General features: G+C 41.8%; 1 protein-coding gene across 1 annotated transcript in view; it reads left to right on the top strand.

Moving 5' to 3' along the window:
- SLC22A15 (solute carrier family 22 member 15) overlaps window positions 1-18,093 on the top strand; it is a 97,802-nt gene that overhangs the window by 43,195 nt on the left and 36,514 nt on the right. The window contains exons 3-4 of the mRNA XM_081493317.1: window positions 8,761-8,893; window positions 9,532-9,696. Of these exons, the coding sequence (XP_081349443.1) occupies window positions 8,761-8,893; window positions 9,532-9,696 (298 nt within the window). The remainder of the gene's footprint in view (window positions 1-8,760; window positions 8,894-9,531; window positions 9,697-18,093) is intronic.

Genomic DNA, 18,093 nt, shown 5'->3' with positions numbered 1-18,093 from the left:
AAGTTCTGCAGATGTGGTTCACAGGATAGTTGGTGATGGAGCAGCCATGTTGGTCTCTCCTTATTGATTAAACGCAAAACTGATCCATGCAAGTCTGAACCTCTTGGCCATATAAACAGAACAGCCAAATTGAAGTGCAGGATAATCAAAGCTAAACTTGCAGGCCAGACTTTAAAGGCATGAAAGCACCAAAACCAACACCGAGCATGTGAAAGACATAAAAGCATGTGTTTGAACTCCAGGGTGTTAACAAGACCTGAGTGCACTTGTTTTTTATTGGCCATTGTAAGAGAAGGGATATAGCCCTGTGACAAATACAGCCCTTTCTTCTCTAATAAACCAACCTAATATTTAATATTTGATTCATTTTTCAACCTGAAAATTGTCCTCCTATGCATTCCTTGTAAGTTGAGAATTCTACCACAGAATTATCCATACATCTAAAATAAATTAATTTTTCACAAAACAGAATTTCTCCTTCAAATTCCAAAACTTTTAGTCATTTTATGTGAAGCTTTAAAATGTATTTACTCATTCCTTAAAGATCCTTAAATCAGAGTTTCTTAACATCACTTAATTTTTTTTTTGATCACTCAGGCCATGCTTCCTGAAGTATTTGGTTAACTGGAGGTCTTAAAGAGGTTGAAGAATGTTTGGAGTAGGGGCACTGGAGGAAGTGGCTGGAAGTCTGGGGAATGGTGGTCTGAGAGTGGAATGTGCATTATCAAGATTTTAGAGGTGATGCTGTTGTTGAGGATGACATGGTCCAGATGAAGGGGTTAGGGGATTCTTAACCTGACTGCCTGTGAGAATCATCTGGAGAACTTAAACACATGCAGTGCTTGGGCTCTACCGCAGTGTTGTCAGGGATTCAGCTTTTGACTTCATCACTAACATGCGACCCTCTTCATCATGGACTCAGGTAGAGCGCCAGCTTTCTTTTCTTTTTCTTCTTTTTTGCATACACACATTACCTTTTTTATTTTTAATTTTTTAATTATAGTTGATTTACACTGTTGTGTTAGTTTCAGGAATACAGCACAGTGATTCAGTTTTATATATTCACATATATATATGGGCTTTCTAGGTGGTGCTAGTAGTAAAGAACCACCTGCCAATGTAGGAGGCATAAGAGACATGGGTTTGATCTCCAGGTGGGGAAGATCTTTTTTAGATTATTTTCCCTTATAGTTATAACAAAATATTGAGTACCATTCTCTGTGTTATACAGTGGATCCTTGTTGGTTATCTGTTTTATATACAGTAGTGTATATATGTTAATCCCATCTTCCTAAGTTATCCCTCCCCCTTCTCTGGCAGCTCAAACAGTAAAGAATCTGCCTGCAATGTGGGAGACCTGGGTTTTATCCCTGGGTCAGAAAGATCCCCTGGAAAAGGGCATGGCTACCTACTCCAGTATTTTTGCCTGGAAAATCCCATGGACAGAGGAGCCTATCAGGCTACTATCCATGGAGTCGCAAAGAGTTGGACACGATTGAGCGACTAACGCTGTCTTCTTCCCCTTTGGTAACCATAAGTTTGTTTTCTATGTATGTGGATCTATTTCTGTTTTGTAAATAAGTTCATTTGTATCTTTTTTTTTTCAGATTCCACATGCAAGTGACATCATATGGTATTTGTCTTTCTCTGTTTTACTTCACTTGGTACGATAATCTCTGGGTTCATCCATGTTGCTACAAATGACATTATTTCATTCTTTTTTATCGTTGAGTAATATTCCATTTTATTTATATAACACATTTCCCTTATCTGTTCATCTGTCAGTGGACATTTAGGTTGCCTCCATGTCTTGGTTATTGTAAATAGTGCTGCAGTGAACACTGGGGTACACGTGTCTTTTCAAAGTATGGTTTTCTCCAGATATATACCCACTAGTGGGATTGTGGGATAATATGGTAACTCTACTTTTGTTTTTTTAGAGATCTAGCTTTCAAACTGACATTCTAAGTAGATTAGTGGAAATAAAGAAGGGACAGAGGACAGATCAGCCATCTCTTGAGACCATTTCCTGGACACAGCACGTGATGCTTCCAATCATGTTCATTCATTGTGCAGAACTTGATAGTATGACCATCCTGATTGTCAGGGAGATTGGGAAATTTAGCCTTTATTCTGGGGAGCCATATGCCCAGCTAAACATTCTCTTCCTGTGAAAGAAAGGAAGAGTGGCTGTTTCAAAACAGGCTAGATTCTCTGCCCCAGAAAGCTAGTAGGTTACAGTCTAATGATGTGGTCTTCAGACAAGCTGATAATTTTGGAGTTTGGTATCTGCTCCCGTCTCAGGTTCTCAGGTCCTTGGGTAAAAAGGAAAAGCAGCCAGTTGAGAGGGACCTGGTTCAGTGAGTGAATTTCCTCTGTGGACAATCAAAGTTCAGTAAGAGCAAGAATGGAAAGTACAGAGGAGTTGAAGAAGTAGGGGATTTCCTGAGGGTGGGACATTATTTCACCACCCACCATCCCCCTATGTCTTCCTTTTCTCCTTTTCTCAGCATAGATTTTGTTATTATAGTAAACACTCCTTTGCAAATCCCCACAATTTCCTGGTGCCCCATTCCCTGTGTAATACTCCTGGGAAACCCCTGACTCCTCCCCACCTTCTCTGCACAGAGTGAGTAAGTACAGAATTCAAGTGTGCATTCACCGTGCCCTGTGACATTTCCTTGGAGTGGGCCACGTCCCCTTCTGAGAAGGGCCTGTCTTCTTCCTCCTTGAACTTTAAGCTCCCCCTCCACTCACACTCCCTTCAGCCGTCAACCTCACTTGATATTTCAGTGAAAAAGAACTGAAACAATCCAGCAAGGTCCCTTTACTGCCTGCTTCTGAATCCACGCTCTGTCTTCCTCCCATTTGCATTGGAAGTTCCTCATGTGTGTGAAAGGCTCCCTTCTCTACTCTGTGCACTCAAGACCCTTCCTTCTTGCTTTTCCAGGTTTATTTCTCCTGAAGGTGGCGCCAATGGTAAAGAACCTGCCTGCCAGTGCAGGAGACATGAAGAGATGTGGGTTCCGTCCCTGGGTCTAGAAGATCCCTGGAGGAGGGCATGGCAACCCACTCCAGTATTCATGCCTGGAGAATCCCATGGACAGAGGAGCCTAGTGGGCTATAGTCCATGGGGCCACAAAGAGTCAGACATGACTGAGCAATGAGCCTACCCCCTCTACTTTGTACCTTCAAGCCCCTTCCTTCTTGCTTTTCCAAGTACTTTTCTCCTACAAGGATATCTTCTCTACTGTCTCTCATTAATGCGCACACATGTAAAAAAATACACTCGTTATCTCTGACCCCCACCTACCTGTCCAAATACTGTCCTGTTTCCTTACTCTTCTTCACAGCAAAACTTATGGAACCCGTTCTGTGTATATCTGCTGCCTGCAGTTTCTTAAGCTTGTCCAGTTCTTCAACCTTCTCCAACCCAGCTGCTGTTAGCACTCTCCTGAAATTGCTGTTTTTTAAGTGTCCATTTTGTTTCCAAATATAACTGCACACCTCTGTCCTCATCTTAACTTGACCTCTAAAGCAACACTGGATATACTTGATTACCCCTTTCCTCCTTCAGTCACATCTCTTCTTGTAGTGATTGAGATACCACCCTCCCCTCTGTTTCTTGCTCTCTCTGACCACCTACTAGTAGTGAGTTTTCTGTGACAGTTCTCTTCTACTCAGCCACCAAATGTGGAAGCGTGCTGGGCTCCTGTCCTGAGCCTCCTCCTTCATCTCTATTTTCATAAGCTTTCATTTCCTCTCCCTTGAGCTCAAGACACATCCAAATGCTTGATGAACATTTCGGTATGAATGTTTTTATACTAACATCTCAATTTCCATCTTACCCTCAAAATGTGTCTAAACAGAACTCTTACTTTCCCACTATGTACTTGATAACCCTTTTGCAGCTTCCTCTACCTCAAAATGTCACCACACATATATACAATGGAATATTACTCAGCCATAAAAGAAATGAATTGGGTCATTTAATAGTGATGTGGATGAACCTAGACTCTGTTATACAGAGTGAAGTAAGTCAGAGAAAAACAAATATTGTATATTAACACATATATACGGTACTGATGAACCTATTTGCAGGACAGGAAGAGAGACACAGAACTAGAGAACGGATTTGTGGACATAGTCGGGGAAGGAGAGGGTGGGATGAACTGAGAGGGTAACATTGACATATATACACTGCCATATGTAAAACAGATAGCTAGTGGGAAGCTGCTGTATAACACAGGGAGCTCAGCTTGCTCTGTGATGACCTAGAGGGGTGGGATGGGAGTGGAGAGAGGCTCAAGAGAGAGGGGATATATATATATACTTACAGCTGATTCACATTGTTGTACAGTAGAAACTAACCCAGCATTGTAAAGCAGTTATCCTCCAATTTAAAAAATATATATCCTCAATATCGAAAAATAAAAATTTAAAAAATGTCACCACTATCTACTGAATGGCTAAAGTTAAAAACCTGAGTTAAATCCTTCACTCTCCCTTTCTCTCCTCCCCACTCCACATCTCATTCATCAGCAAGTCCTGCTAGTTCTGCCTTCAAGATCCCTCCCACATTCATGTGATTGATGTAATTCCATCACTCTTGGTTTCATCCCAGCCCACGTCATCTCCCGGACTGTTGCAGGAGGCTCCCTGCTCCCACTTTTCCCTGTTGTATTGCATTCTTTAAGTGTGAATGTTGAGCTTAAGAAACCTAAGTCCAGGAATGCAATGTCTTCCCTGTGTACTGGACTAAAATCCCAGCTCCTTACTGTGACTCAAGGGCCTGCCTGACCTGATGCCTGCCCAGCTCTCTGGTCTCATTACATCCCACCCTACAAAAGGCACTCTGACGAGTCTTCAAGGACCTTACGGCCATTGCACTTATCCTCATGTTCCCCAAACAGCTTTTTGGTGTTGATCACTTCCTCATCATTCAGGTCACAAATGTCACCTCCCCAGAGAAGCCTTCCTGGATACCTTATTTAAAGAGATTTTCTTCCAGCCTGTCCCTACATGTTTACTTGTTTAATGTCTCACTCTACTAGAACTTACACTCCATGAGGGTAGGGACCAAGTCTAGCTCATTTGCATCAGTATTCCCTGTGTTTAGAATAGTTTTATTAACCTCTAGTAGAAACGAATCAAATATTTATTAAATACTGGAATGAAAAAAAACATGGAGTATAGTTCAGTTTTTGGTCATAGAGCTTCCATCACTCTCTTATTTAAATCACGACTGCCAGTAACTGCCTGATTACTATTTTTAAGGGCAGTAGCACCCTAGACTATTATTTCTAATCCATGAAGGGCTAGGAAAATAGTTAGTTAATCTTGTTAAGAAGTGCACGTGAAGGACAGAAGAACTCAGAAGTAGTAAAGCACAGCATTAGTGAGGGGCTTCATCCTTGTTTATTTTCCAGTGCCTAAATGTTTGTGTTGTTGTTGCCTAAAGATGTCTTGTCAAGATCTTTATCCATCTAGTCTTGCAGGAAATACAAGAGAAGGAGAGAAGTTAGATGTGCTTTGGGCCATAACGACTGGTTGCCAAAGCACGGGACAGGAGCGGTTTGAAGGATAGAGAAGGGAGAAGTAAGGGGTGTCTCCATGCGAGTTTTCGAGAAGGGGCTTGCTTAAACTTGTCTTTGCTGAGCCCAGGAAAGGGGCTGTGGAGGGGAGAGATGAGCAGTCTCTCGGTTCTCTGAGGTCACATCTGAGACACAGGTTGACTTTCATCTCTATAAGCAAAGGTCACCGTAACATGTCACTAGCTAGGCCCTAAAGGTAATGGCATTTTAAGTAGAAGGTGATTACTTTCTCTTTGAGCTTGTAAGTTTCCCTAATGGTAAAGAATCTGCCTGCAATGCAAGAGACCCAGGTTCAATCCCTGGGTTGGGAAGATCCCTTGGAGAAGGAAATGGCAACCCAATCCAGTATTCTTGCCTGGGAAATCCCATGGACAGAGGATCCTGGGGGGCTACAGTCCATAGGTCACAAAGAGTCAGACACGACTGAACAACTAACACACACAGTACTCCAGGGATTATTTTTCATTGTGGTAAAACATACATAGCATAAAGTGTGTCATTTTAAAGTGTACAGTACAGGGACATTAAATACATTTGCATCCTTGTGCAAACATCACCACTATCCACCTCAACAACTCTGTCATTATCCCAGACTAACAGGTAACTCCTCCCTCTCCCAGCCCCTGGTAACCACTGTGCTACTTTGTCTCTGGGGATTTGGCTAGTCCAGGTGAAGGAGAAACACTCCTCCAGTGTCTCCTCTACTGGCAGCTACTTCCCTTCTGGCTACTTCCCTTCTTCCACCTGGCTGTTCTGGAGTTACAGCTCATTATAGTAAATCAGTAATCTAGTAAATAAAATGTTTGAGTTCTGTAAAATTCCCTAGCAAATTAATCCAACCAAAGGAAGAGGTCAGAGGACCCTCTGATTTACAATCAGCTTATCAGATGCACAGGAAATAGCCTGAACTTATGACTGATGTCTGAAGGGGGCAGTGGGGGCAGTCCTGTGGGATCGAACCCTTACCTGTGTGACCTGATGTTAACTCAGGTAGATGGTATCAGACCTGAACCAAACTGTAGTACACCATTCTGGTATGGCAGAACAGCCTGATGTGGGAGCCCCACCCTGCCCTCTAACTCCCACCCACACGTATCTGAAGAGGTGCACAGGGCAAGGTGTAGACAGATGGAAGGGAACAGAGCTTCCATGCCCTCAGAGCTCAACTGCCCTCCCAGTACCAGCACAAGTTCAGTGACCTGGAAGCTCTCCAAACCACATCTTTTTGGATTTTTTGGCAGCTTCGTTATGAAGACAGAGCTTCTCTGGTAGCTCAGATGGTAAAGCGTCTGCCTGCAATGCAGGAGACCTGGGTTCAATCCCTGGGTCGGGAAGATCTCCTGGAGAAGGCAATGGCAACCCACTCCAGTCCTCTTGCCTGGAAAATCCCATGGATGGAGGAGCCTGGTGAGCTGCAGTCCATGGGGCCATGAAGAGTCGGACACGACTGAGCGACTTCACTTTCTTTCTTATGAAGACATGATTGATTAAGCCATTGGCCATTGGCAGTTGATTCAACCTCCAGTCTCTCTCCCCTGCCCAGAGGCCTGGAGGGAGGGGCTGAAAGTTCCAACCCTCTGTTTTCATGGTTGGCTCCCCTGACAACCAGCCCCCATCTATGAGGCTTTCCAAAAGTCACCTCATTAACATAATAAGCTCAGTGTGATTGAAATAATAATTTATTATTATTAATAATTTATTATTATTGAAATAATAAAAGACACCTGTTTTAGCTTTATTGCTCTGAAGCTTTTTCAGGAACTGGAAAAATAAATCTTATGAAAAAATATACCCCTTGAGGGGAAAGTTAGGGAGTTTGGAATGGATATGTACACACTGCTATATTTAAAATGTGTAACCAACAGGAACCTGCTGTACAGCACATGGAACTCTGTTCAGTGTTACGTGACAGCCTGGATGGGAGGGGAGAATAGGTACATGTACCTGTGTGACTGAGTCCCTTCGCTGTTCACCTGAAATTAACACAACATTGTTAATTGGCTCTACCCCAATATAATACAAAAAGTTTTTTTTTTAAAGAAAGATACCCCTGTAATTCTTACATAGGAGATTACAAGGGCTTCAAGAGCTATGTTATAGGAACAATGGTTGAAAACCAGATGTATATTTCTTATTATAAATTGCAGTGTCACACTCATAAATGGATTCATACAGTATTTTTTCTTTTTGTCTGTTTGTTTCACTTAGCATAAGGTCAGAGTTCATCCATGTTGTAGCTTGTTAGAATTTCATTCCTTTTTAAGGCTGTATAATACTCCATTGGATGTATATACCACATTTTGTTTATCCATTCATCTGTGAATGGACACTAGGGTTCGTTCCACCTTTTGGATGTTGTAACTAATGCTGCTGTGAACCTTAGCACACAAACACCTGTGAATCCTCGCTTTCAGTTCTTTTGTATATATACTCAGAAGTGGAATCACTGTATCATATGGTTTGTTTCTATTTAATTGCTAAGTCATGTCCAACTCTTTGCAACCCTGTGGACTCTGCCAGTCTCCTCTGCCCATGGGAATTCCTAGGCAAGAATACTAGAGTGTGTTACCAGTTCCTCCTCTGGGGAATCTTTCTGACCTAGGGATCAAACTCAAGTCTTCAGCATTGCAGGATTCTTTAGCACTGAGCCACCTGGGAAGCCCAATCATATTGTTATTGTAAGTATAATTTTTCAAGGAAAATACTCAAGGGATTTAAAACCCATTAATTTATTGGAGAAAAGGACCATTCATTTTTGGCCTCATATATGTCATATAGTATGTTGGGTGTCAGAGAATTGGGAACTAATGGCATACAGCTCTTCCTGTCTAGAAATGCAGGGACTTGGAGTGAAGGGATATAGTCAACACACGGGTAAGTAATTAGCTATTACATACTGAACCGTGTTCAGTGCTGTAACAGGATGTTTATAGACTACTGTGGGAGCACATTATAATAACAATTTCTGGGGTTTCTGAAGACAGAATCTCCTTGGGTGTTGTCCTGTATGGATGTTCTATTGAATTCTGGTTAACAGTGGTAATGCAGTGGAGAAATTCTAGTATACAAGTTTTTGTTGTACATTTGCTTTTTTAAAGTAGCTAACTCCATCCATCCATCTTTTCTGTGACTTAAATGTCTCCCCTTTGTTTTTTTCTTCCTCTAGTGGTTTTTAATTGCCAACAGATCTTACAAAGTGAGTGCAGCAAGCTCTCTTTTCTTCAGTGGTGTGTTTGTGGGAGTTATCACTTTTGGTCAACTCTCTGATCGCTTCGGAAGGAAAAAAGTCTATCTCACAGGTAATCTGTTAGTGTTCATGAACTGAACAAGAGAAGTTATTTTCCTAAGGTTCCCAGAGAAATAGTATGGAGACCATTTCCTTAAGGTTCTCAGGGAATTGCCGTGTGGACCCAGAACTGATTTTTATTTCACTGGTGAGAGGCCAAGTGCTTCTGGCCAAGCATTTTAAAGCATACCTGAGGAAGGCCAGGTATTTGCATTATAAGCATTTCCTAGTGGTGCCTTCTACAATCCGTGGATTCTAATTCATGCCATGTTTCTAAGGAGAACAAAGATTGAGGCAGTTTGCTAGATCTATTTCCTTATATCCATTTCCTTATATCTTGTGTGTTGATTCATTTCAGATGAGCTCCACAGGACTCAGCATAGTCCACTTGACAAGCTGAGTATGAGCTAGGATTTTTCAGTTTTCAGCATTATTGGGAATAGTTGAAAGCTGCGCATGAGGACAGAAATCAACTTGTAACAAAGAAAACCTCAGTTTTTCTTGATAATCTTTAAAAGAAACTGATTAAAACAAACCATAGCTTAGAAAATTTAAATTCACAAAGATTTATCTTTACAAATTAACACACATATTACATTCATCAAGTGCGTTTTGCCTCTGGATTATTGCATACTGTTCTTCTCTTTCTAGGTTTTGCTCTTGACATCTTGTTTGCTATTGCAAATGGCTTTTCCCCCTCATATGAGTTCTTTGCAATAACTCGCTTCCTGGTGGGCATGATGAACGGAGGGATGTCGCTGGTGGCCTTTGTCCTGCTGAACGAATGTGTGGGTACCGCCTACTGGGCACTCGCAGGTACTGCTTCAATCCACGCAGACTTGGAGATGGGGAGGGGCTCCAGAGAACTAGGCAGGAACCAACTTAGCCCTTGTGTCTAAAAATGCATCTAGACTTGAGGTGCTCTATCCAAATACTAGATTTGCCATCTTTCTTTCTGGCTTTTTTTTTTTTTTTTTTTTGACCATATGGGCTCTTAGTTCCCTGAGCAGGGATCCAACCTGCATCCCCTGCCTTGGAAGCATAGTCTTCATCGTGGGACCGCCAGGGAAATCCCTAGATTTCCTTTCCTGAGTTCTCTGTGGCCTTGAATGAGTCATTAGTCATTTTATTTGTATTCCCCTATTGGTAGTCTCCCCTGGGGCCTACAGATGGTGACCTTGTCCCTATACTCACAGATTGCCTGAAGGTATTTGTTAACTGCTTTTTACCATAAAGTGAAAAATAGTGCAGAGGAAATACTAGAAACTCCTTTCTCAGTGCCTTGGTATTGTGTTTTATTAAATCTTTGTCTCATAGGCCTTTTTACTGTTCTCTTCAAATCAGCAGGTAGTACTCTTGTAGTATTTCTTTAGTGATGTTTAAGTTTCCAAATGGAGGCCATGTTCTGTATTATTTTTAACCATCCCATCATCTTCTCAAGAACTATAAATAATTTTAAAAGCATCCTTGACTTAATGTCTTGGGAAGGCGATTGTACTAAGATTCTACTTTATGGACTATAGGTTTGCAGTGATAACTTTGTTTTGCTTTCCATTCATTTAAAAGTTATTGAGTACTATAGATGTGCCTGTGCTAATATGGTAACAAGTTGATTGTACAACTGTAGAAATGTGTCTGCATGAGGATGTAGGTGAGAGAGTGCCAGCTACCATTTGCTGAGCATCTGTTATGTGGAAACCAAGCTCCACATCTGGCCCATGCCTCAAATATTCCCAGAACCTACAAGTTAAGAATTTCTACCTTCACTTAACAAATGAGGACACTTCACCACTGAAAATGTTGCAGGAAGGGGAGCCCCTCTAGAATCCGAGGATGGGCTCTTGTCTAACACTCAGAAGTGAATTGTTGGAGGAGACACACATGCTGACAAAACAAGAGACTTTATTGGGAAGGGGCGCCTGGGTGGAGAGCAGCAGGGTGAGGGAACCCAGGAGAGCTGCTCTACCATGTGGCTCGCAGTCTCGGTTTTATGGTGATGGGATTAGTTTCCAGGTTGTCTTTGGCCAGTCATTCTGACTCAGGATCCTTCCTAGTGGCACATGTGTTGCTTAGCCAAGATGGATGCCAGTGAGAAGAATTATGGGAGGTGGTCGGACACAAGGTGTCTCCTTTTGACCTTTCCCAAACTCTTCTGGTTGGTGGTGGCTTGTTAGTTCCGTGTTCCTTACTAGGACCTCCTATCATAAAATACTGCAAATGGTTACTGGTGCCTGGCCACAGTGGGTGGTTTCAGTCAATGTGTTCCCCCTAACAAAAGGAGAGGTTATGTGCCTGTTTTCACACAGCTCATGACGGTCAGGGCCAGGATGATGCCAGGCCCATGTCATCCCACTTTTCCCTGAGGACTCCCCTCTTGTATCTTCCATTTGTTGTTCAGTCACTCAGTCGTGTCCGACTCTTGCGATCCCATGGACTGCAGCATGCCAGGCTTCCCTGTCCTTCACCATCTCCCACAGTTTGCTCAAACTCATGTCCCTTGAGTCTGTGATGCCATCCAAGCATCTCATCCTCTGTCACCCCCTTCTCCTGCCTTCAGTCTTTCCCAGTATCAGGATCTTTTCTACTGAGTCAGCTCTTCACATCAGGTGGCCAAAGTATTAGAGCTTCAGCTTCACCATCAGTCCTTCTGATTAACATTCAGGGTGGATTTCCTTCAGGACTGACTGGTTTGATTTCCTTGCAGTCCAAGGGACTCTCAAGAATCTTCTCCAGCACCACAGTTCAAAAGCATCAGCTCTTCAGCACTCAGCCTTCTTTATGACCCAGCTCTCACATCTGTACATGACTACTAGGAAAATCATAGCTTTGACTATACAGACCTTTGTCTGCAAAATAATGTCTCTGCCTTTTAATATGCTGTCTGGTTTGTCATAGCCTCTCTTCCAAGAAGCAAGCATCTTTTAATTTCATGGCTGCAGTCACCATCCTCAGTGATTTTGGAGCCCAAGAAAGTAAAAGCTGTCACTGTTTCCATTGTTTTCCCCTTTATCTGCCATGAAGTGATGGGACTGGATCCCATGATCTTAGTTTTTTGAATGTTTAGTTTTAAGCCAGCTTTCTCACTCTCTTTCACCTTCATCAAGCGGCGCTTTAGTTCTTCTTTGCTTTTTGCCATTAGGGTGTTGTCATGGGTCACCTCATATGAATACTTGCTTGGCCTTTTTTTGTCACTGATCATGTCTCCAGAGTTGGTAAAGGCTAAAGTATTGAATTGGAAGACAGAGGCAAAATAAGCTCTGCTGTATTCGTATGTCCACCAAACTGCTCTCCAAATTGAAGGACACAGAGGGTTGGACAAGTTAGAACAAAACTGGGGAGGAGGAGAACCCAGCTCCATCCTCGCAGGACAGGCTTCTTGCCTGCCTCTTGCACATCGTGCTTCATAATTCACTTTGTCTATAGTAGCTTTTAGAAAAGCCTTTAGAGATGGGCTTTTTTTTTTTTTTTTCCCTAGCCCAGGTCCTAAGGTAGGATCAGTGAGAAAACATCCTTTGAGTCTTCAGTTTGCATTGAGACTTTTAAAGTCATTTTTGCAAGTAGTGGGTTCAGACTTGCTGGGACTTTGCCAGAAATGAGTGATGATGGTGTTCATGACCACTTACATTATCCAGGGGAAGACACAAAAGCACCCTCTCCTGGGGTTTTGGTTTCCCTGAGTCCAAAATCTTGCTCGTGCAAAGCATCATGAGTACATGTTTTTCATGTTCCTGACACATTCCTTTATTAAAACATTCACATTTGACTCTAGTTGTTCCATGAAGAAGATGCTTTCTTACAAAACATGTATACTTCCCCCACCCTACCAAGTTCTTTAGGATGATTCCTGTCCCGTTGCATATCTTCGGCAAAAAGAAAGACCTCTTGGTCTTTTGCTCCCTTTCCAGTTGCCTGAAGCCAGTGAAAAGATTTCTGTTAAAGCGCTTTCACCTTCCGTTCTTGTCCTTGAGGCTGAGTTAAAGTAAGGTTATTAAAATTTCTATAGCAAAGGGAAAAGGGAGAAAGGGAAAAAAAAACTACAACAGTGGTACCAGATGGTTACCAAATTCAACGTGAAATTCAGAAGAAGCTTGAGAGAGTTCCTGGAAGGCCAGTGCACTTGACCTGCACCCAGGACAGAAATAAGTTTCCGCTGCTCCTAAACTCTTTTGTGAGGAGCTTCCTCCTTCCCTCTCCCATGAGTAATCTTCTGTGAAAGTTTTGTCCTTGACGTTTCTTTCCAGGCTGTTCTCTCCAGCACAATTAAAAAAAAAAAAAAAAGCCTTTTTATTTTGTTTTGAGGTATAGCTGATGAACAATGTTGTGATAATTTCAAGTGAACAGCGAAGAGTCTCATATACATACATATACATATACATGTATCCATTCTCCCCCAAACTGCCCTCCCATCCAGGCTGCCACATACATTGAGCAGCGTTCCATATGCTGTATGGTACATCCTTGTTGGTTTTCTGTTTTAAATGTAGCAGTGTATACTTGTCCATCCCAAACTCCCTAACTATCCCTTTCCCCCCAGCAGTCATAAATTTGTTCTGTAAGTCTGTGAGTCTCTTTATGTTTTGTAAGTAAGTTCATTTGTATCATTTCTTTTTAGATTCCACATATAAGGGATGTCATATGATATTTCTTCTCTATCTGACTGACTTCAGTCAGTATGACATTCCCTAGGTCCATCCATGTTGCTCTCTAGCACGATTTTATATACTCCTGTAACTTCAGATATGCTCAGAACTGAAAGAAATTGAAGGGAAAAACCTAAATGGTTAGCATTAGGGGATTAATTGGAGGAATCCCATGGACAGAGGAGCCTGGTGGGCTATACAGTCCATGGGTTGCAAAGAGTCGGACACTACTAAAGCATCTTAGCACGGCATGGCACCCTGATTGCTTAGCAGTAAAGAAAAATTTTTTTTGAAAAATTGTGCTTGATTACAAATATTTGCAGTATGTATAAAATACTATATAAAGTACATATAACAAAGTATAAGTGCAAACTGAAAACATCCATTTTTAACCAGTTGCAGTGTAGTGCTTAACAAGAATAAGTATAATTGATTGAAAATTATTGAGAGTAGAAAAGATAAAATACTAAAGCTATGAAAAATGTCATATTAATATATTTATTTTTAATTTTCTTATATAAATACCTTATAACAAAAGTTATTGATGTTCATTATAAAAATAAGAAACATATAGAAGTGAAACATAAAGAACACATATAGTCCTGCTCACCCAAAGACCACAACTGTAAACAGATTGCTGTGTGTCCTTCCAGAGCTTCTCCTTTGCATATCTGTTCTGCAACATTCATTTATTAAACAGACCTTGCCATGTACCAGACACACTGCTTTTTAAAAAACTTTTCATGGGAATATAGTTGATTTACACTGTTGTGTTAGTTTTAGGTGGACAGCAAAGACAATCAGTTATATATATTCATATATCCACTCTTTTTTTAGGTTCTTTTCCCATGTAGGCCATTACAGAGCACTGAATAAAGTTCCCTGTGCTATACAGTAGGTCCTTATTAGTTATCTGTTTTATATATTGTAGTATGTATGTGTCAATCCCAATCTCTTAAGTTGGCCTTTTCCATTTATTATTTTTTTATTGGAATACAATTGCTTTACGATGTTGTGTTAGTTTCTGTTATACAACTGAGTCAGCTGTATGTACACATATATCCCCTCCCTCTTAGGCCTCCCTCCCACCCCCCATCCCACCTCTCTAGGACGTCACAGAGCACCCAGTTGAGCTCCCTGTGTTATACAGCAGCTTCTCACTAGCTGTCTATTTTACACATGGTATGTATATATGTTCATGTTGTCCAGATACTACTTTTATAGACAGACACTTGGAATAAAAGAGTGAACACGCCAGGCCTGGGTGGGTGAAGGGCCTTGCTCTTATGGAACTTATGTTTTAATCAGGAGAGGCATAACCAATATGAAGTAATTTCTGAAAACTTTAAGTGCAGTGAAGAAAGTTAAACAGGATAACAGAGTAGGCAGTAAGTGCAGGGGACAGTTACATTAAATAGGATAGTTAGAGAAAACTTTGATGTAGGTATTAAAGGTGTGAATGATGCAGAAGACCTAGGGGGTGTGATTTTCTGAGCAAACATTCCAGTCAGATGGAGTGGCAAGAACCAGGCCCCTTAGGGCAGGAATGAGCTTCTCTGAGCACCTGAAAAGATCCAGTATGGAAAGGCAGAAGGAGGCTGGGCTGAGATCAGACTGGAGGGGCTGAGTGATGTAGAGTGTGTGATGGGCCAAATTAGGGATTTTTTTTTTTAAACTCAAAATGCAGTGAGTAGCCAGTGACTGAATTAAAGAGAGGAGCCATAGAATCTTACATACAGAAAGATTACTCTGGTAGGTGTATGCAGGATGGATTGTAGAGAAGCAAGAGTAGAAATTGAAAGGCCATTCAGGAAGCTGGTGCGGTTACCCCTGTGGAACCTGCAGATGTTTTACACCAGGTGGAAGAAGTGGAAGAGGAGGAAAGAGCATACATGGTGACCTGCTAAAGAATCAGCAGAGAAGGCAAGAAAAAAAGGAATCAAGGGGGCTTCATGGCCTTCTGCTTGAAAGCTGGATGGATCATTGGTGCTACTTATAAAAATGAAGTCATCACTGTACATTATCTTCTCATCTGCTGAAATTTGACTTTTGCTAGTGCAAACTGACCAGGGGTTGCAGACTTGAAATTAATTAAAAATAAGCAGAAAAGAAATTTGAAAAATAGACATAAATAACCAAAGACCATGGGTGCATGTGTGCGTGCTCATTTGTGTCTAACTCTTTGTGACCCCATGGACTCTGCCAGGCTCCTCTGTCCATGGGATTTCCCAGGCAAGAAAACTGGAGTGGGTTGCCATTTCCTCCTCCAGGAGATCTTCCCGACCCAGGGATGAAACGTGAGTCTCTTGAGTCTCTTGCATTGGCAGGCAGATTCTTTACCACTGTGCCACCTGGATAGGCCCATAAACAGCTACAAAACCACCTGTGGCTTTCCAGAGTTACAAAATGCACAAGTGGTGATTTGAAATGTTCATTTTTTTAAATTAAATTTTTTAACCAAATAGCCTAGAGCATCTTTATCTCCTTACCTTATTTCTGTTGTCATTTCTGGGCATATGTGTGCAACTTCTGGCTGGGTATCACATGCAGATGTCTGTTGACCCCTCAAATTAAAGGTATTGCTTTCTTTCATCTGAAATCTACATCCTTTTCTGGGACTTGTGTCTATAGCCATGTCATCGTGGTATTTAAGTCATGAAACTAGAACTTTTGAATCCTTTCCTCCTGTTTACCATATCCAGCTGATACCAGGTCTTTCTGTGACAGAGATTCAACTGTGATGAGCTTAGATACAAAGGGAAATCATTTGGTTAACACACCCAAACCAAGAAGAGTCAGGCCTTGGCAATGCTTAGAACCAGGAATTTAGATGCGTCTCATTTCTGTTTCCCGTCATCTCTGAGAAACTTCCCCTGCTCAGTCAGGGATAAGGCCCAGCAGGTCATTGGTTTCACTGCCAAGTTCAGTATTTGAAAATCCTGAAATACTGGTAGGAGCTCTCATTGTCCCAGCTGGGGTCACCATGGGGGAACCACAATTGACATCTCCCCCTTGAACCACAGGGATGAAATATGGGGAGGTCATCTTTCCAAAAAAAGGAAAGGATTCTTGGAGTTAGAAAGGAGTGCTAAGTAGGCAATATTTTATAACAGACACTCACCAGAGTAGGCTACCAGATGGCATTTTTGGGGAATTTAATAGATATAAGGGGCTATACCCTTTTTACAGTAGGACCGTATAACTAACATTTGTACAGAATGCATTATTTCATTTGAAACTAATACCTATACTTTTTGAGGTTTGTATTATTATTTCTCTTTCATTTATGAGGAAACAGAGACTCAGACATTTAGTGATTTTCCCAAAGTCACATGGCAGTGTATAGAAGAACTGGGGTCTGAACTTGGTCCTGCTGAAGTGGTCCCATCCTGTGGTCCTTTGTCTTTTTGCCCATGTTATTGTCAGTGGATACCGAGTACTCGGAACTGTTCTGAGCAATGACAGAAAGCCTTGTTCTTGGAAACCAGGTGCTATTTGGTGCACTGTAATGAATCTGTAATAGCTATTGATTATCTAAGTTTCTAGGGAAATCACAGGGAATGGAAATCCCATTCCCTTACTTAGCAGAACACATGCCCTGACTGGTTTTCTGTTCATGCTGAACTTCCTGTCACATTAGCCTTCCCTTCTGCATCCCCCTTTTCCTCACTAGGGCAGACAGCAAACAAGTCATTGTGTTTTGTTATAGGTTGATAATCTGTGGACAAGAATAAGAGAAATGTTTGTCTTGCAGGATTGTTGTAGAAAATTCCTGTAACAAAGTCGTGTTGCTGTGGGATGCCCACAGGAGCCTGCCTTTCCCTAAAAGGGTGACAGGGGACAGGAATGGTACTGAGTGCAGGCTGTCCAGTGAGACCGGGGGACAGTGCCTCCTGGTTGGGCCACATGCAGCCCCATGTCTTAGACCGCAGCACCTAACTTTCTCTGAGCTATTTCCTCCCTCTGTAGATAGCTAACAGTGGTACTGGCTTTATAGGACAATGTTTATAAAGTCTAATACCCAACAAATAGTAGCTATTATATAAATAAATAGTGATAGATTTACTTTACTACTGATAGTAGCAGTTATAGAAAGCATGTCAGAGGTGCAGAATTTGCAAGTATACTGGGCAGCACAGTGGGTTTGTACTCATTCGTTATTTATTTCAAAAATCATAGGATCCATAACAACCCCATGGTTGATGTTTTTACTGTCATGTGCTGACAAAAATTCATGCTTCGTGGAACTTACATTCCACTTGGAAGAGAAAGACAAGAAACAAATGTAAAATGTCATGTATCTGGTGGTGGTAAATGGGGAAGGACAGTATGGAGAACTGGGGAGTAGGCTGTGATTCGAGATAAGGATTTCAGGGATGGCCTCTGTGATGGAGATGCAGTCCCACCACTGCCATAGTCTCATGACCTAAAAACCTCCCACCACGCAGCAGACAGTATTTCCAAGCCTCAGCCACAAGTTCAGGCAGATGTCAGTGCAACATCAATGCAGAAGGCACTTGGGCAGCCCTTAAAATTTATCTTGACCGCATATGGTTTGTATTTTTCATCTGTC

The sequence above is a fragment of the Giraffa tippelskirchi genome, chromosome 5 (assembly GCF_054371585.1).
Source record: "Giraffa tippelskirchi isolate mGirTip1 chromosome 5, T2T-mGirTip1v1.2.pri, whole genome shotgun sequence".
Lineage (NCBI taxonomy): Eukaryota > Metazoa > Chordata > Mammalia > Artiodactyla > Giraffidae > Giraffa > Giraffa tippelskirchi.
The sequence above is the reverse complement of the archived record's forward strand: the minus strand, read 5'-3'. Positions and strand labels throughout refer to the sequence as shown.